The sequence below is a fragment of the Pleurodeles waltl genome, chromosome 1_1 (genome assembly GCF_031143425.1).
Source record: "Pleurodeles waltl isolate 20211129_DDA chromosome 1_1, aPleWal1.hap1.20221129, whole genome shotgun sequence".
NCBI lineage: Eukaryota > Metazoa > Chordata > Amphibia > Caudata > Salamandridae > Pleurodeles > Pleurodeles waltl.
The window spans coordinates 717,607,017-717,621,446 of record NC_090436.1 but is presented as its reverse complement, the minus strand read 5'-3'; the positions used below and the strand labels follow the sequence as shown (position 1 = coordinate 717,621,446).

General features: G+C 39.7%; 1 protein-coding gene across 2 annotated transcripts in view; it reads right to left on the bottom strand.

Annotated features, from left to right (window-relative positions):
• The window catches only part of ADAMTS19 (ADAM metallopeptidase with thrombospondin type 1 motif 19), a 1,141,020-nt gene that overhangs the window by 248,663 nt on the left and 877,927 nt on the right, over nucleotides 1–14,430 (bottom strand). For both annotated transcript variants that reach the window (XM_069227292.1, XM_069227293.1), the window contains one exon: nucleotides 13,314–13,471. In XM_069227292.1, the coding sequence (XP_069083393.1) occupies nucleotides 13,314–13,471 (158 nt within the window). The remainder of the gene's footprint in view (nucleotides 1–13,313; nucleotides 13,472–14,430) is intronic.

Genomic DNA, 14,430 nt, shown 5'->3' with positions numbered 1-14,430 from the left:
GTGCATTGTTTGATATTTGATTTGACTGCTTCTGACATTTTCTTTAAAGTGGATTGGTTTCAGTTCATCGACCTATAGCATGAAATCTGCTACCTAGTCTGTTGTGAATAAAATATTGCCAAGATTTTTGCTTTAGCTGTTTTGGTATCAGAGGTTGGTTAGTATCTCTTTAAATGATGTCAAAAGTTGTATACATTCATTTAATTGTTTTCATTATTGTTTTTTAAATAGTTGTATAATATGAGGAAGATGGTCCCTAAGCACCCAAAGTGGCTTTCCCCAGTCCTTGGAGTTTACCTATGTTGATGGGGAGTGTTCTCAGTGTTCTGTTGTCAAGATTAGTGAAGTAATGCAATGTCTAAAGACAGCAAAAAAGATGCAAAGAAAGCTTCAAATAGATCTAAAAATAGTTTTTCTTCATCAGATGAAGAACAGACATCAAATAACCTGAAAGGTCATTGATTAATAATGAGGAAGTGGACATTGATGAGTTTATTTTACGGATATTGAGAAATTGTCTGCCACCTTACGTTGCTCAAGAGGGTTTGAGTACAAGTGGTACAAACCCTACTGCACTGATACCACCTACAGTGATACAGACTCCAATACAGAATTCAGTGCAGAGTCCTATAGAATAATATGAATGAGAGTTCCATACAGGTTAATCCTAATGTGAATCAGAGCTCAGTACAGACTAGTCTATGCAAATACCGATGCAGAGCAGCTTCAATATGCCAACTGACACTGTACAACTGCCACAACTTAATGTTCCTAGTATTTACCCAGATGTAGCGATTGTGAATACAGCTGTTAATCTAGTGTTTCCACAGGACAGACTTTGCAGAAACCAATGTTGGATCCAACAGAGCCAACTCCGATGTTACTGCCTCAGATGCAGAATGCAGGAGTAGTGCAATCTCATAACGTAGAGACCAGATCTAGTCCAGATGTAGTGACGGTACCTATTACAATTGGCCCACCTGTGCCTTTATATGCTCCAAATAATAGCAGTACAGGTAACCAAGGAGTTCAAAACCAGAATAAAAGCATGAGGTTAATATTGCCTAGGAAACAAACTCCAAATAGAACAAGGTTGTTATTAGATTTAACCCCATTAGAAATTCTGAAATGGCTGGATCACATAATGGTCCCGTGTTAAAAATGTAAAGTCCTCAATGTGTGAGTTCAATGCAGCAGCAGTTGCCGAGTATGCAACCTGGTATTATTTAATTACAGGGTTTGACTGCACAGCAATTAACAAGATGGTTAGAAGAATTAAGTGCTTCAAATGTTCCAGAGAAACAGTTCAAAGAAAAGAAGCATATAAACAAGATGAGGTTGTCGATGGAAGCAGGTGAGCTTCTTGAGGGGACAATAGCAGTGAATCGACTTGAGACTTACACTGAAGTTGAGTTGAGATACATGTGTCCATTAATTACAGAAGGAGCAGCTGAAGTGCATCAGCAACTACAAGAATTAGCACATGAATATTAAATAGATCTTACAAAAACAAAAAGCCTGAAAAGAAGTTATAGATTGCATTTTGAAGTTGAAGATTTTGAACACATGAGGGCTGCTGGGATGAAAACACATCTTAGAGAGCTTCTTGAGAAAGTAAAAATTTGGAGATCTTTAGAAAAATGGGAAGGCAGATGGGTCAAGAAAAGAGAAAGGCAGAAGAAAGTTTCAGATACTCCTCCTGTAGATGTAACACAAATTAAAGAGCTGGTAAAAGTTTTACCAATGAGAGAAATTCCAGGAGGGAATTTTGTACCTGTCCCTTGGAGCAGAAGTGACATTTTGTCGTATCGAAATGATTATCCCAGGTTGACTGAGAAACCAACAGAATGGTACCAGCAGACAGGTTTGTGAAACTTGCGGAATGCCTGTGGGAGGATTTAAACTCTCATTTGGATATAGTTGTTCCTGCAGATGTATGGATTGAGTGAAAGAGGAGTGTAGATTGGCCAACAAGTGAGCTACTGAGAGATCCATCAACAGGTGCACCATCTCCTGAAGTAATTAAATATTACTATAAGATCATTGAGTTTCTGAAGACGATACTTTCACGGAAAAACATTGATTGTCAGTGTATAGGTATGACTGCTCAGGAAGGGAAAGAATCAATTCATGCCTACTATGAGAGGTTGTTAAAAGCATTTACACATTACAGTGGTACAGAAACAATTGAGCCGAAAGACATGATTCACTTTTTGTTCAGGTTTGTTGAAGGACTCAGACCAGAAATTATTCAGATGATTATGAATCATTTGATTTGTTGGCAAGCAAAGCCGATTGATGAGGTGTTGCAGTATGCTAAATACTGTAGCGATGAGATTGAATTTAAACAGAAAAGGTTGAAGGAAAAGGCAATGGTGATGCAGATTAAGGCTGCACAAACAGGGATTCAGGGAGGATTTCCAGTTCAACAACAGCAACAGTGAAGTGGTATGTTTCAGAATCAAGGCAGAGGTAGAGGACATGGAGGAATGTCGATGGGACGTGTCAATCAAGGTGTAGATTTGAATTCTGTCATGATACAGGGAGAGTCTCAGGTTTCCTTGTCACATTTGCGGAGGTGTTGGACATAAGAGAAAGCAGTGTACAGTGTTAAATCAGGGAGGTTTTGTCCAACAGATGAATGGTGTCTGCTTTTCAGAATGTGACATGATCAAGAATGAGAGGTCAAATTAAAACTTTCCAGAATAATATAAATCCGATGCAGGGTTTTCAATCCTTACAACTCATGCAGCCTATGCAAAAAGTGCAACCACAGGAGCAACAAGTAAAATTATCCCAATTGCAACAGATGCAGCCACAAGTGCAGATGGTGCCTGCACAACACATTCAGATGCCTTCGACAATTGCAGGTACCGCAGTCTCATATGGATCAGCAACATGTGATGCTTTCTCAGGTGGTCACAAGTCAGAAAATGAATCAGAGTAATAATGCAGTACACCAATTTTCCTTACACAGTAAGAATGGAATAAATGATGTCTGGCTGCCGGATAGTTCAGATGAGGAAGAATGTGTGTTGGCTGCTTCTTTAGAAGTGGATCAGAAGGGTCCTTATGTTAAGGGAAAAGTACATGGTCACAAAGTCTCTTTCCTGGTTGATCCTGGAGCTACACACTGTAAGATCTGCAGAGGTTCCAGATTTGCCTTTGTCAGGGAAAACAGTTCAGATTGTAGGAGTTTTCAATCAATATTTGATGAATCCCAATACAGAAACAGTCTTGGTTAAAATTGGTAATTTTAAAGGTTTGCAAAGGTTTATGGTTTGTGAGTAAAGTCCTGTATCTTCACTGGGAAGGGATTTATTGTGCAAAACAAGATGCTCAATTACTTGTTCAGATGAGGGTATTGAGATTCAAACAAACAGTGATGATGAACAAAACCCAATACTTAGGCCCATATTTATAAATTTTTAGCACCTCATTTGCGCCACTTTTTGACACAAAAATGGCGCAAACTTACAAAATACAATTGTATTTTGCAACTTTGCGCCGGTTTTGCGTAAAAAAATTACGCAAATGCGGTGCTAAAACATATAAATATGGGCCTTACTGTTACAATGAGCTAGTGTCTGAGGAATTTCCTTTGATCAGTCTTGATACGTCAGTGAATGAGGAAGCTCCTTTGATTAGTTTCTTTCCAGTTTTTGAAATGAAAGAACTTCCTGTTGATTTGCAGAAGACTGTTAAGTTTAATGTTTGGGATCTTTCAGGAAAGGACATTGGGTTAATAAAAGGAGTAGAACCAGTTAGAGTTGCAATTAAATCAAATGCAGTTTTTCCTCAGACTCCACAATATCAAGTGACAATTGAAGCAATCTAGGGAATGAAACCCTTACTAGAACAGTTTGTGGAGAAGGAATTTTGAAAGAAGTGTTGAGTAGCCCATGTAATTCACCAATAATGGGTCTGTAAAAACAATGTGAGAAAATTTGTCTTGTGCAGGATTTGAGGAAAATAAATGACATAGTGATTACATGTTGGCCAATTGTGCCAAATCCAGCTGTGATTATGTTTCAGATCCCATGTGATGCTGAATGGTTTACTGTGATAGAACTTTGTCAAGTATTCTTTTCAGTGCCTCTACATGAGGTCAGCAGATATCTCTTCTGTTTTAAATTTCTCTACAAAGTCTACTGATGGTATTGACTTCCAAAAGGGATTTAGAGTCACCATCCATTTTCAACCAGATCATGAAAACGAATTTGGAGTCATTAGTGATGCCTTATCAGTCAGCATTGGTGTAATACATTGATGACTTGCTAATTGCATCCAAAACAAAAGAAGGGTGGAGATACGATACGACTGCATTGTTGAATTTCCTGGGAGACAATGGACATAAAGTGTACCCTGCTAAATTGCAGTACTGTCAGAAGCAGGTGAGATATTTAGGTCATCTGATTGAAAAAGGAACTAGGAAAATTTCCAGAGAGAGAGTAGCTACAACTTTACAAATGAAAGTACTGAGTACACAAAAAGATGTGAGGATGTTTTTAGGAATGGTGGGTTTATTGTCGCCAGTGGATCCTGAATTTGTCGGCCCTTTCAAAACCCCTATAGAACTCATAAAGATGTTTCTGGTCCTGTATCGATGAATGCAACTTGTATGAAAGCATTTAATGATCTGAAAGAAAGTTTGTGTCAAGCTCCAGCTTTAGGTATGCCTCACTACACCAAACCTTTCTTACTGTTTTGTCATGAACGTGATGCATGTTCTTTGTCTGTTTTGACTCAGACTCATGGTGGTGTAATTCACCCGGTAGCACATTTTTAAGCCACTTTGGATCTGATCGCAGTAGCCTTACCAGGATGTTTGCGGTCCGTTGCATCAGTTGAGCACAGCCTCGCTCAGAGCGAGAGCATAGTGATGGGTTATCCTCTCACTATTATGGTACCACATTCAATTGAGATTTTGCTTACCAGGTCTAAAACTCAGTATCCGACCAGCTCAAGGCTGACCAGATATAAAATCTTAGGTTCTCCACATGTAAGCATTAAGGGCTGTACAGTGCTTAACCCAGCAACTTTACTCCTGATTGAGAATACTTTCTCTGATAAATTGGATGATATAGAACATAATTGTCTGGAAATTACAGAGTTATGCACACAACCCAAAGCTGATATTAGAGATACCTGCCTGGAAGAAAATGATCAAATTATCATTGTTGATGGTCCCTGCCTGAGAGATAATGTAGGCACAATAAGAGCAGGATATGCAGTGTGTACTATCACTGGCATACTGGAAGCTTCATGGCTTCGAGGAGTGTTTTCTGTACAAGTGGCGGAATTAGTATCTCTTACTAGAGCTTGCCACGTATCAGATCAAAGGAAAGTGACAATTTACAAAGACAGTCAACACAAATTCGGCATTGTGCATGACTTTGGTCAAATATGGTCACAGAGAGGTTTCCTGACCTCTTCTGGTTCACCCATAAGGAATGGTGAGCAAATTCATAAATTGATACAAGCCATTCAAATATCAGAAAAGGTTGCTGCGATTAAGTGCAGTGCACATCAGAGATTACATGTCATTGGGAAATGCATATGTGGATCAAGTCGCAAAGTTTTGCACATTGAATGGCATATCCTTCAAAGGGAAATCTGAATTGTTGCCTGAGGATGATGAAGTCTATGCAAGTTTTAACATGCACATTATTGACACTTTAGAAGAGGTAAAGGATCTCCAAGATAATGTTCCCAAAGAGGAACGCAGATATTGGCAGATACTCGTGGCTGCAGCGAGATGATGACATTTGGGTAACAGGAGAAGGGAAGGTAGTTCTGCCCAATAGTCTACTGACTCAAGTGGCCAGATACTCTAATGGACAACCCCACGTAAGTAGAGATGCTATGGTCCACTGTTTCAAGCAGCATTAGTTCCATCCAAAGTTTAGACGGGTTGCCGAAGCAATTTGCCATACGTGCATTATTTGTCAACAAATGAATGTTGGCAAAGGGACAGTGGTCAATATGGGACATATTGGCATGACTGGAGGACCATTTAGCAGAACGCAGATGGATTTCATAGAGATGCCTGCATGTGCTGGTTTGAAATATATGTTGGTGATTGTGTGTATTTTCAGTCATTGGATTGAGGCTTACCCTACAAGATGAAATGACAGTCTTACAGCAGCAAAAGTACTAGAGAGTTAATTCCACATTTCGGTTTCCCGGTCTCTTTGGAATCTGATTAAGGAGGCCACTTCAACAATGAAGTGATTAAGTTGCTATGTTCAGCCTTAAACATTGAACAGAAACTCCATTGTAGTTACCGCTCAGAAGCTTCAGGACTCGTAGAGCAGATGAATGGCACTCTGAAATTGAGATTAGCAAAAATGTGTGCATCTACAAATTTGAAATGGCCAGATGATTTGCCGTTGGTTCTAATGTCAATGAGAAGCATCCCTGACAAGAAAACAGGACTGTCGCCCCATGAAGTCCTCATGGGAAGAACTATGAGATTGCCAGCTGTACCTGCAAATGCTTTTGTGAACATTACAGATGGTATGGTGTTAGACTACTGCAAGGGTCTAGCTGATGTGGTACAATCTTTCTCTCATCAGGTGGAAGCTACCACACTTCAAGCACTTCAAGGCCAAGGACACAACCTGAAGGCTGGTGATTGTGTTGCGATCCAAAAGCACGTGCGAAAATTGTGTTTGGGGCCTCTGTGGAAGGGACCCTACCAGGTGATATTAATAACGACTACAGCTGTAAAGTTTGTAGGGCTCCCAAACTTTATCCACGCAAGTCACACTCAGAAAGTAAATACTCCAACAGAAGCTGTTGAGATTACCTGCACCTAAGCACATTCCAGGTCAAGAAAGAGAAAGGAAAGAGAAGAGCTGGAGATTACACTTGGAAACGCTCCAGTCAACTTACACACTCCTGTGTCAGACGAAGTGGAGGGTATCCTGGATGGTGAGGGTAAATCATCCACAAATTAAACACTAAAAGAACCGGTCCAAAGAGAACAAGAGAGATTACCAATCCAGAGAAAACCTGCTCAGAGGAGGGTGTCCTCAGAAGCAGATGGTCTGACAAACCAGACTGAACAAGTGAATTACCCCAATGGAAAAGGAGTTGAGACACATTCAAGCCAAGAGGGTCTGACTCCTCCTGAATCAGTTGCAGGGACGTTGAAGGAGAAGAATTTGAGTTCAGTTCTGAAAAGAGCATTAACAAGAAAACCTCTGAAAGGTGTCAACTGGCCGGAGACAAGCTCATAAGCAAGAAAGATTAACGTGGTGGCACCAATTCAGGAAGAAAATGAGCTAAATAGAGAAGAATATCTCAGTGAAGGAGAAGCCAGTAGTGGTCGAAGATTTAAAAGGAAAAATGTAGTCAGTAAAAGATACTCTGGTCCTTAATGGGCATATGTAACTACTAATGAATGGCAAGTAGAATTTTTTAAATTTTTGTTTTGACAGAGACATTTAAGGTCTTTATTTTGGCATGAAGAAAGCTGATGAAGATTTGTTGAGAAAAATTTTAAATTTGAAAACTAAATGAAACAACTTGGTTGAACCGTACCTGAAAAGACTTTGATGACCTAATTTGACAAGCTGCTAAACTGATTTTGACAACTTCTACCAAACTTTGACGAAGGGTCCTGATAGTGTGAAGAACTTAAAAAAAAAAAAAGAACAAAAATAAGGAGGGATAGAAGATTGAAGTTGAAAACCGAAGAAATGAAAATGTTTGTCTTTTTGTTTTGATTTTTGCTGCATAGCCATACTTTTGTTTTGCTTTTACTTTTGATTATTTACAGACCATGGGAAACTTTAGCAAACAACATACTAAGAATAGATGTTGCGAATTCATAGGTATTGGTTTGGCAATTGTTTGTGCAATAGTATGTTTGTTATTGATTGTGAGTATGATTGTTCTTGATTCAAATGAAGCCAGCCATACCATAGCTGTACATACAACTATTACTCCTTTAAAATCAATTCCTACTCTTTCAGCAATATATAGGTTTAAAATAGATGAGAGATACTTACATGAAGAGAAATAACTTTCTTCTAATGTCTTCTATCGCTTATTGCGTCAGTATGTTGATGTAATAGCTGCGAGAGATTGTTATGTCTGTACGCAGATTCCAGTCTCTGTTGAGGGTATTGCCTATCATAGTTTGCCTCTAACATATGACATAAGTTGTAGTCTTTTACTAACATGATTCTATAATCAAGAATACATCCAATATTTCTACTCAAATGTAGACATTGGGGGTCATTACAACCCTGGCGGACGGTGTTAAAGCGGCGGTAAGACCGCCAACAGGCTAGCGGTCTTTTTTTGAGTATTATGACCATGGCGGTTACCGCCATGGTCATCCGCCGCTTCTCCGTTCCACCCGCAAGGGCGGAGACGACCGCTGGGCTGGAGACCTGGGTATCCAGCCCGGCGGCCGTGACAACACCGCTGCCGGTACTTTGACCCAGCTTACCGCCGTGGATTTCCAGCGGTAGGAACAGCCATGAAATCCATGGCGGTAAGCACTATCAGTGCCAGGGAATTCCTTCCCTGGCACTGATAGGGATCTCCCCCACCCCGCACCTCCACCCCGACTCCCTCCACTACACCCCCCACCACCCCTGCCACCCTCCAAAGGTGGCAGGGCCCCCCTCCCCACCCCGACCCCCAACATTACCTTACACATACACACCCGACACGCACGCAGGCACCCCCAACACACATACACGCACACACACCGACATACATGCCAACATCCACACACACAGTCAGACACGTACACCCACATTCACACATTCACGCACACATCCACACAGACATACCTACAGACATACACGCACTCATTCCCAAAACACGCAACACCCCCGCAAGCATACACACACTCACACCCCCCCTACATACACAGACGCACACCCCCATGCACCCACACAACACACAACACCCCCCACCCCCCTTCCCTAAAGGATGATCAACTTACCTGTTCCGTCGATCCACCGGGAGGGGACAGGAGCCATGGGGGCAGCTCCGCCGACACCACACCGCCAACAGAACACCGCCGTGCAGAATCACAGGACGTGATTAGCTGGGCGGTGTTCTGTTGGCATGGCGGTGGAGGTGGAGCAACCTCCACTTCCCCGCCGCCCGCAAGTATGGCTGTTGGTGGCTCTCCGTCAGAAAAACGACAGAGGGCAGCCAACGGTCATAATACGCTGAGCGGCAAACCGCCACTACTGGCGGTCTTCCGCGCGGTGGTCCCTCGGCGGTCTTGTTAAAAGACCGCTGAGGTTATAATGACCACCATTGTGTTTTCTTATGTGCCTATCATTGAGGCAATAAGATAGCTAGGGATTATAACATAGAGATAGTAAAGGGTTTCTTTGAACCTACATTAACCTTTGGAACCACTTTTTCCCATTGGAATAACCTAAATTGTTTACTTTCACCTGTAGAAAAGAGCTTTTTAGATATCACAGAGGATAGGAGAAGAGTGATTAAAGCTAAGGTAAATAAAGGATTAGTTTCACGAAGCCCTGGAACTGATCATGCATACACCAACATTACTAAACAAGGGAAACTAACTTTAGATGCACTACATATAGGGAAGCTTTGTACATATAGGCCACAGTTTAGTGTACATAGAATATTTGTAGGAACGAGTGAATGTAGACATGTGTTATTGTTTGGGAATAAATGGACCTTTATGTTAAATGGACAAGACCCACCAGTGCCTGGGGTCTATTACATCTGTGGGAAAAATGCCTATTATCGTCTTCCTAGAGGATGGTATGGTACATATTATTTGGGAATAGTTTTCTAGAAAATGTATCAACTTGATGATTTGAGTACGTTTCCTAAATTTACTGAAATACAAATGAGACACAAGCAAGAATCAGTTTCTAGCATTGTGGGAGACATATCTGGAGCAATATTTCCTTCAGTAGGAGTTGTTCTGAATTCAATGAAAATTCAAAAGTTGTCCACGGTTGTGGATAACATGTTAATGGATTATTCAGGAGCTATTTTCCTCTTAGATACTGAAATGGCTGCTACGACTCTTCAGAACCGCCTTGCGTTAGACATTCTCTTAGCAAAAGAGGGTGGAGTTTATAAATTGTTAGGTTGCGTCACTGTTGTTCATACATACCGGACAATAGTAAATTAGTTAGAAGTTTGATTAATAATTTAACGAAACATGAAACAGAACTAAAATAATTCACTGAAACTGATATTTGAGAAAAGGCAGGTAAGGGAATTGCTTCAATGGGAAATTGGCTTGGCAACATAGGAGAAAGTATTGTATTAAAATGAGTAAAATGGATTTCAATTATTATATTTTTTCTAATTGAACTTTGGGGGATGTACAAATTATCAAAAGAAGAAGATTTGAAAAGAATCAGAGGAGGGCAGATATTCAAATGGAAAAAGTTTATGGGAAAAATTCAAGAAGAAAGAAGATTTATAGAATATGGAAGTAACTACCTTTTGAATAATTAAATGAAATACATTTATTTGGGGTTTTGTGTGATGACATATAAAGTCATCAGAGGAGGCCTTGTGAGAGCTAAGTCATTTTGTGAATAATTTGTCTTTATGTAATCATACTTATATACAAATGTGTGAAATAATTAATCTATAAATTATTTTTAAAAAGAAAATTGTGCTTTATTTAGTGGCCGCCATATAGTGAAAAGCCTGCACATGTTTTCTAAAGTTGTACTAACACTGTAATGGAAAAACATTCTGGGGGTTATTACAACTTTGGGGGAGGTGTTAATCCGTCCCAAAAGTGACGGTAAAGTGACGGATTTACCACCAGCCGTATTACGAGTTCCATAGGATATAATGGACTCGTAATACGGCTGGTGGTATATCCGTCACTTTACCGTCACTTTTGGGACGGATTAACACCTCCTCCAAAGTTGTAATAACCCCCTCTGTCTCTTTAAAACATGTTGTCTGCTAAAATAAATGCTGAAATACTATGAGTATTTCTTGTTCTCTATTGGCTTGAATCAGAGCAAGGCCACTGTGCAATGTTATCTATATTAAATGTTTCTAGTGTACTCCATTCTTATGACTTCATGTCCATTGTTTAACAGACTCCCTTCATTGAATTTGCATATGTGTCTGTAGTTATGTTTCTCACCCATGTGTTTCTCTCAAGGAAAGTGGTGCAATGAGAAATGCTTCCATATTTTGTAACCACTGTCTAGTAGAAGCAAAACTGGAAGATGCCAAACAAAAACGCCTACAGATGCCACCGGAGAAGGAAGTGTGCAAGATATATTTAGTATAAAACTGAACTACGCAAGAAGAGCAGCAGCAGATAGACATCTTTCGGGGCTAACATTTTATATAATTGTAGGATCTATTAACTTTCTAATTGGATATATTTTTCTCGCCTTATGTTTAAGCCAATCACCTGAGTTTAGCAAGATTAATTTAATGTTTGAGAATCAGACTTTTGGGGGCATTCTGTTTGAAGGTATAGGATCTTACTTTCCTGGGTTCCAGAGACTTTACTTCGTGCACTTGGTGTGATCTGTCAATTTGACACTTTATGCTTTGCCAGTTAGTTTATTGACATTCTGGTGTTTTATTATTTTCTGAGTTTACTCAATATTGAACTAACACTTTGATGGTTTAGTAATTTTATAGTTTTGACTCTAAATCGTCCCCCTACCCTGTTCCTGTCTGATGATGACACTGTTGTCCTCCTGATGAAGAAGAAGTTGTAGCTGATTACCTTAGAGACTGGGTAAATGTATGAACTGAGTATTTTTATGTGTCTTTTGTTCTTCAGGTACCAACTGCTACTGTTTTAATACTGCTGCTGTTTTGATAGCACCATAGCTAGATGTTTTCTAAATTAATTTTATTAAATCTTTTACATGAAGCCCAAAATCTTAATGCTAATTAGTGGTTAGTGAGGTGTTACTCTCATACTCATGAATGGTCATTGACTTTTCTGTTTGATGATTCAATGTATTAAATGTTTCTTGCTCAGATTCTATTGCTATGGTTTTGTTTATTCTCTTTTTAAATAATAATTCTCATTGCATTGACTAAGCTTATGTTCATTCGCCCGACATAGTCAGCCTTTATTGTTTCTTTACATGTATCAATTGAGTTTGAGAATAATATTTGTGACTTTAGCATTGTTAATATAGGGAAATAAACATTTTTTACTGCTTAATAAACAAATGTGGTTATTAATGGTCGCATTGATCATGGTGTGTCTTAATTGGTTTATAGTGCATTGTTTGATATTTGATTTGAATGCTTGTGACGTTTTCTTTAAAGCAGATTTGTTTCGGTTCATCCACCTATAGCATGAAATCTGCTAGCTAGTCTGTTTTGACTAAAATACAGCCGGGATTTTTGCATTAGCAGATGTCAGCCATCTGACCTCCAAACTCTGTCACTCATGCCTAGCTCTGAAACCCAACACCACCCACTGTGCCAGAGGGGCATGGAGCATGGACCTTGGATACCCAATATTCGATAAAATCTGGGCATATTGCTGTAATCATACCAAGTTAATATCTCTTAACCATAGTCATAAACTATTACATCATAAATTCTTACATTGGGCATACGTCTCCTCTAAAGATACTGCCCAGTTTGACCCTGGACAGTCCTCCCACTGCCTCAAATGCCACATCAGACCTGGTCCTGCCCTATCATCGGTTTGTTCTGGACTACCATTTTCTCCCTTCTGTCCACGATGAATGATGTCACAATCCAACCTGACCCACTAATAGCGTTACTGGGGTACACACAAAACCTCCCTATATCATTCCACAAATTCGCCTCCATAGCACTCTTGCTTGCTAGGAGAGAAATTACACTTCATTGGGGGCAATAGACACACACCTACAGAGGCAGCCTGGCTCAAATCCATGTCATATTGAGATGGACTCAGTGATGATTAGGCATAACTCCAACTCCCTGCCTCACACCCAAAAGATATACAGCAGCAGCTACTCACTTACCTTCTGTCCCTGGAACCAGAGTTCTTTCTTTCCCTGGAACTCCCTCCTTCATTTTGACCTCCCTTTACCCTTCCACTCCACATAATCCTGTCACTCCACCCTGCCCTATTTGTTATTTAGATAAGTGGCAGCTCCCAATGTAAAGTGAAATAGTTGAACCGCTAATGATAAATGAAATGTATGTAATGTGTTCGTTATTGTTCCTTACTGCTAGAAAACTCAATAAATAAATTACAAAAAAAATAACTAAAATATAAATGCCATTAACCCTGCATAAAAGTACTGCTGTAGTGGATGGACTGCACCAACACATTTGAAATGACCTACCAGTAGATGCAATGGGGACGTTGTTGGACCCCTGGCAGAAATCTTCTCCCAGAGACCTCGTCTAACATAATGGACAGTGGTTCCAGCAATGCTGAATGTTCCTGGATGTTCGATCTTCCAATCGTTATTTATGGACTGGCTGCTGGCATCCCGCAGAGCTACATGAAGTAAAAAAAATATGCATTCGTTTTTTAATTACACTTAATAGTTTTTAGTTCCAGGCGACATAAAGTTTTAGCTGTCTGTAGACACCTCATTGCTTTTGATTGGGTAGCTTTGTATCTGCCTCTGTTGTCTGTTCTTCTTGTGTGTTGTTGTGTCCGTCCCACCCAGTAGCATTTTAATCTACAGTGTTTTAATTGATACTGGAGGGACACTTTTTCATATTTTATTATTGGGCACTACATGAGAGTGGATTTGTTTCCTTGCTCTCTCCTCCTCGGATTTTTCTTTGCATTCTGCTTGCCCTTTTGTATTAATTTACTCAAAATTTTAATTTACTGTTCTAACGTGGCTGTCCATCATGTTAGAATGGTTAAATTAAAAAGTCACCATGCGTTATCACACATGCACATTGGAGGCCATCTTGGATTGGATCTCCTAAAGAGTAAACTACTTTCAAGATTACCAGCCATGCCTGGTGTGCATGTGTCTTAAAACATGCATTTTCTCGCCAGTGAGCATTAGCCTTGGCCTTTCAAATTTGAGACAAATTGGCTAAGGAACCAATACAAAAAACATTAAATGTGATTGAATTCCATTGATGTAATGGGCAAAGGTACAAATACATGTTTAGCAAGATTGAGGAGAATGAATGACTGACTTTATACAATTCTTTCAACAATTTTTATCTAACACAAGGTCTTTCAAACCTAAGACATTAGCAAAGCCATAAACACAATAAAGGTATAGAGGTGCAAATATATCTAGTGAGCTTTCAATATATTGCACTATCAATTCTGAAAATATTATTATAAATTCCAGTCAATTGAAAAGATGCCCTACCAATGCAGAATTATTTTGTCTTAATTGGCAACATGGAGTAGGATAATAAATATACAAATGAAGCATTAAATAGTCACACACATCGCAGGCAAGGAAGAGAAGAGTGAATTTA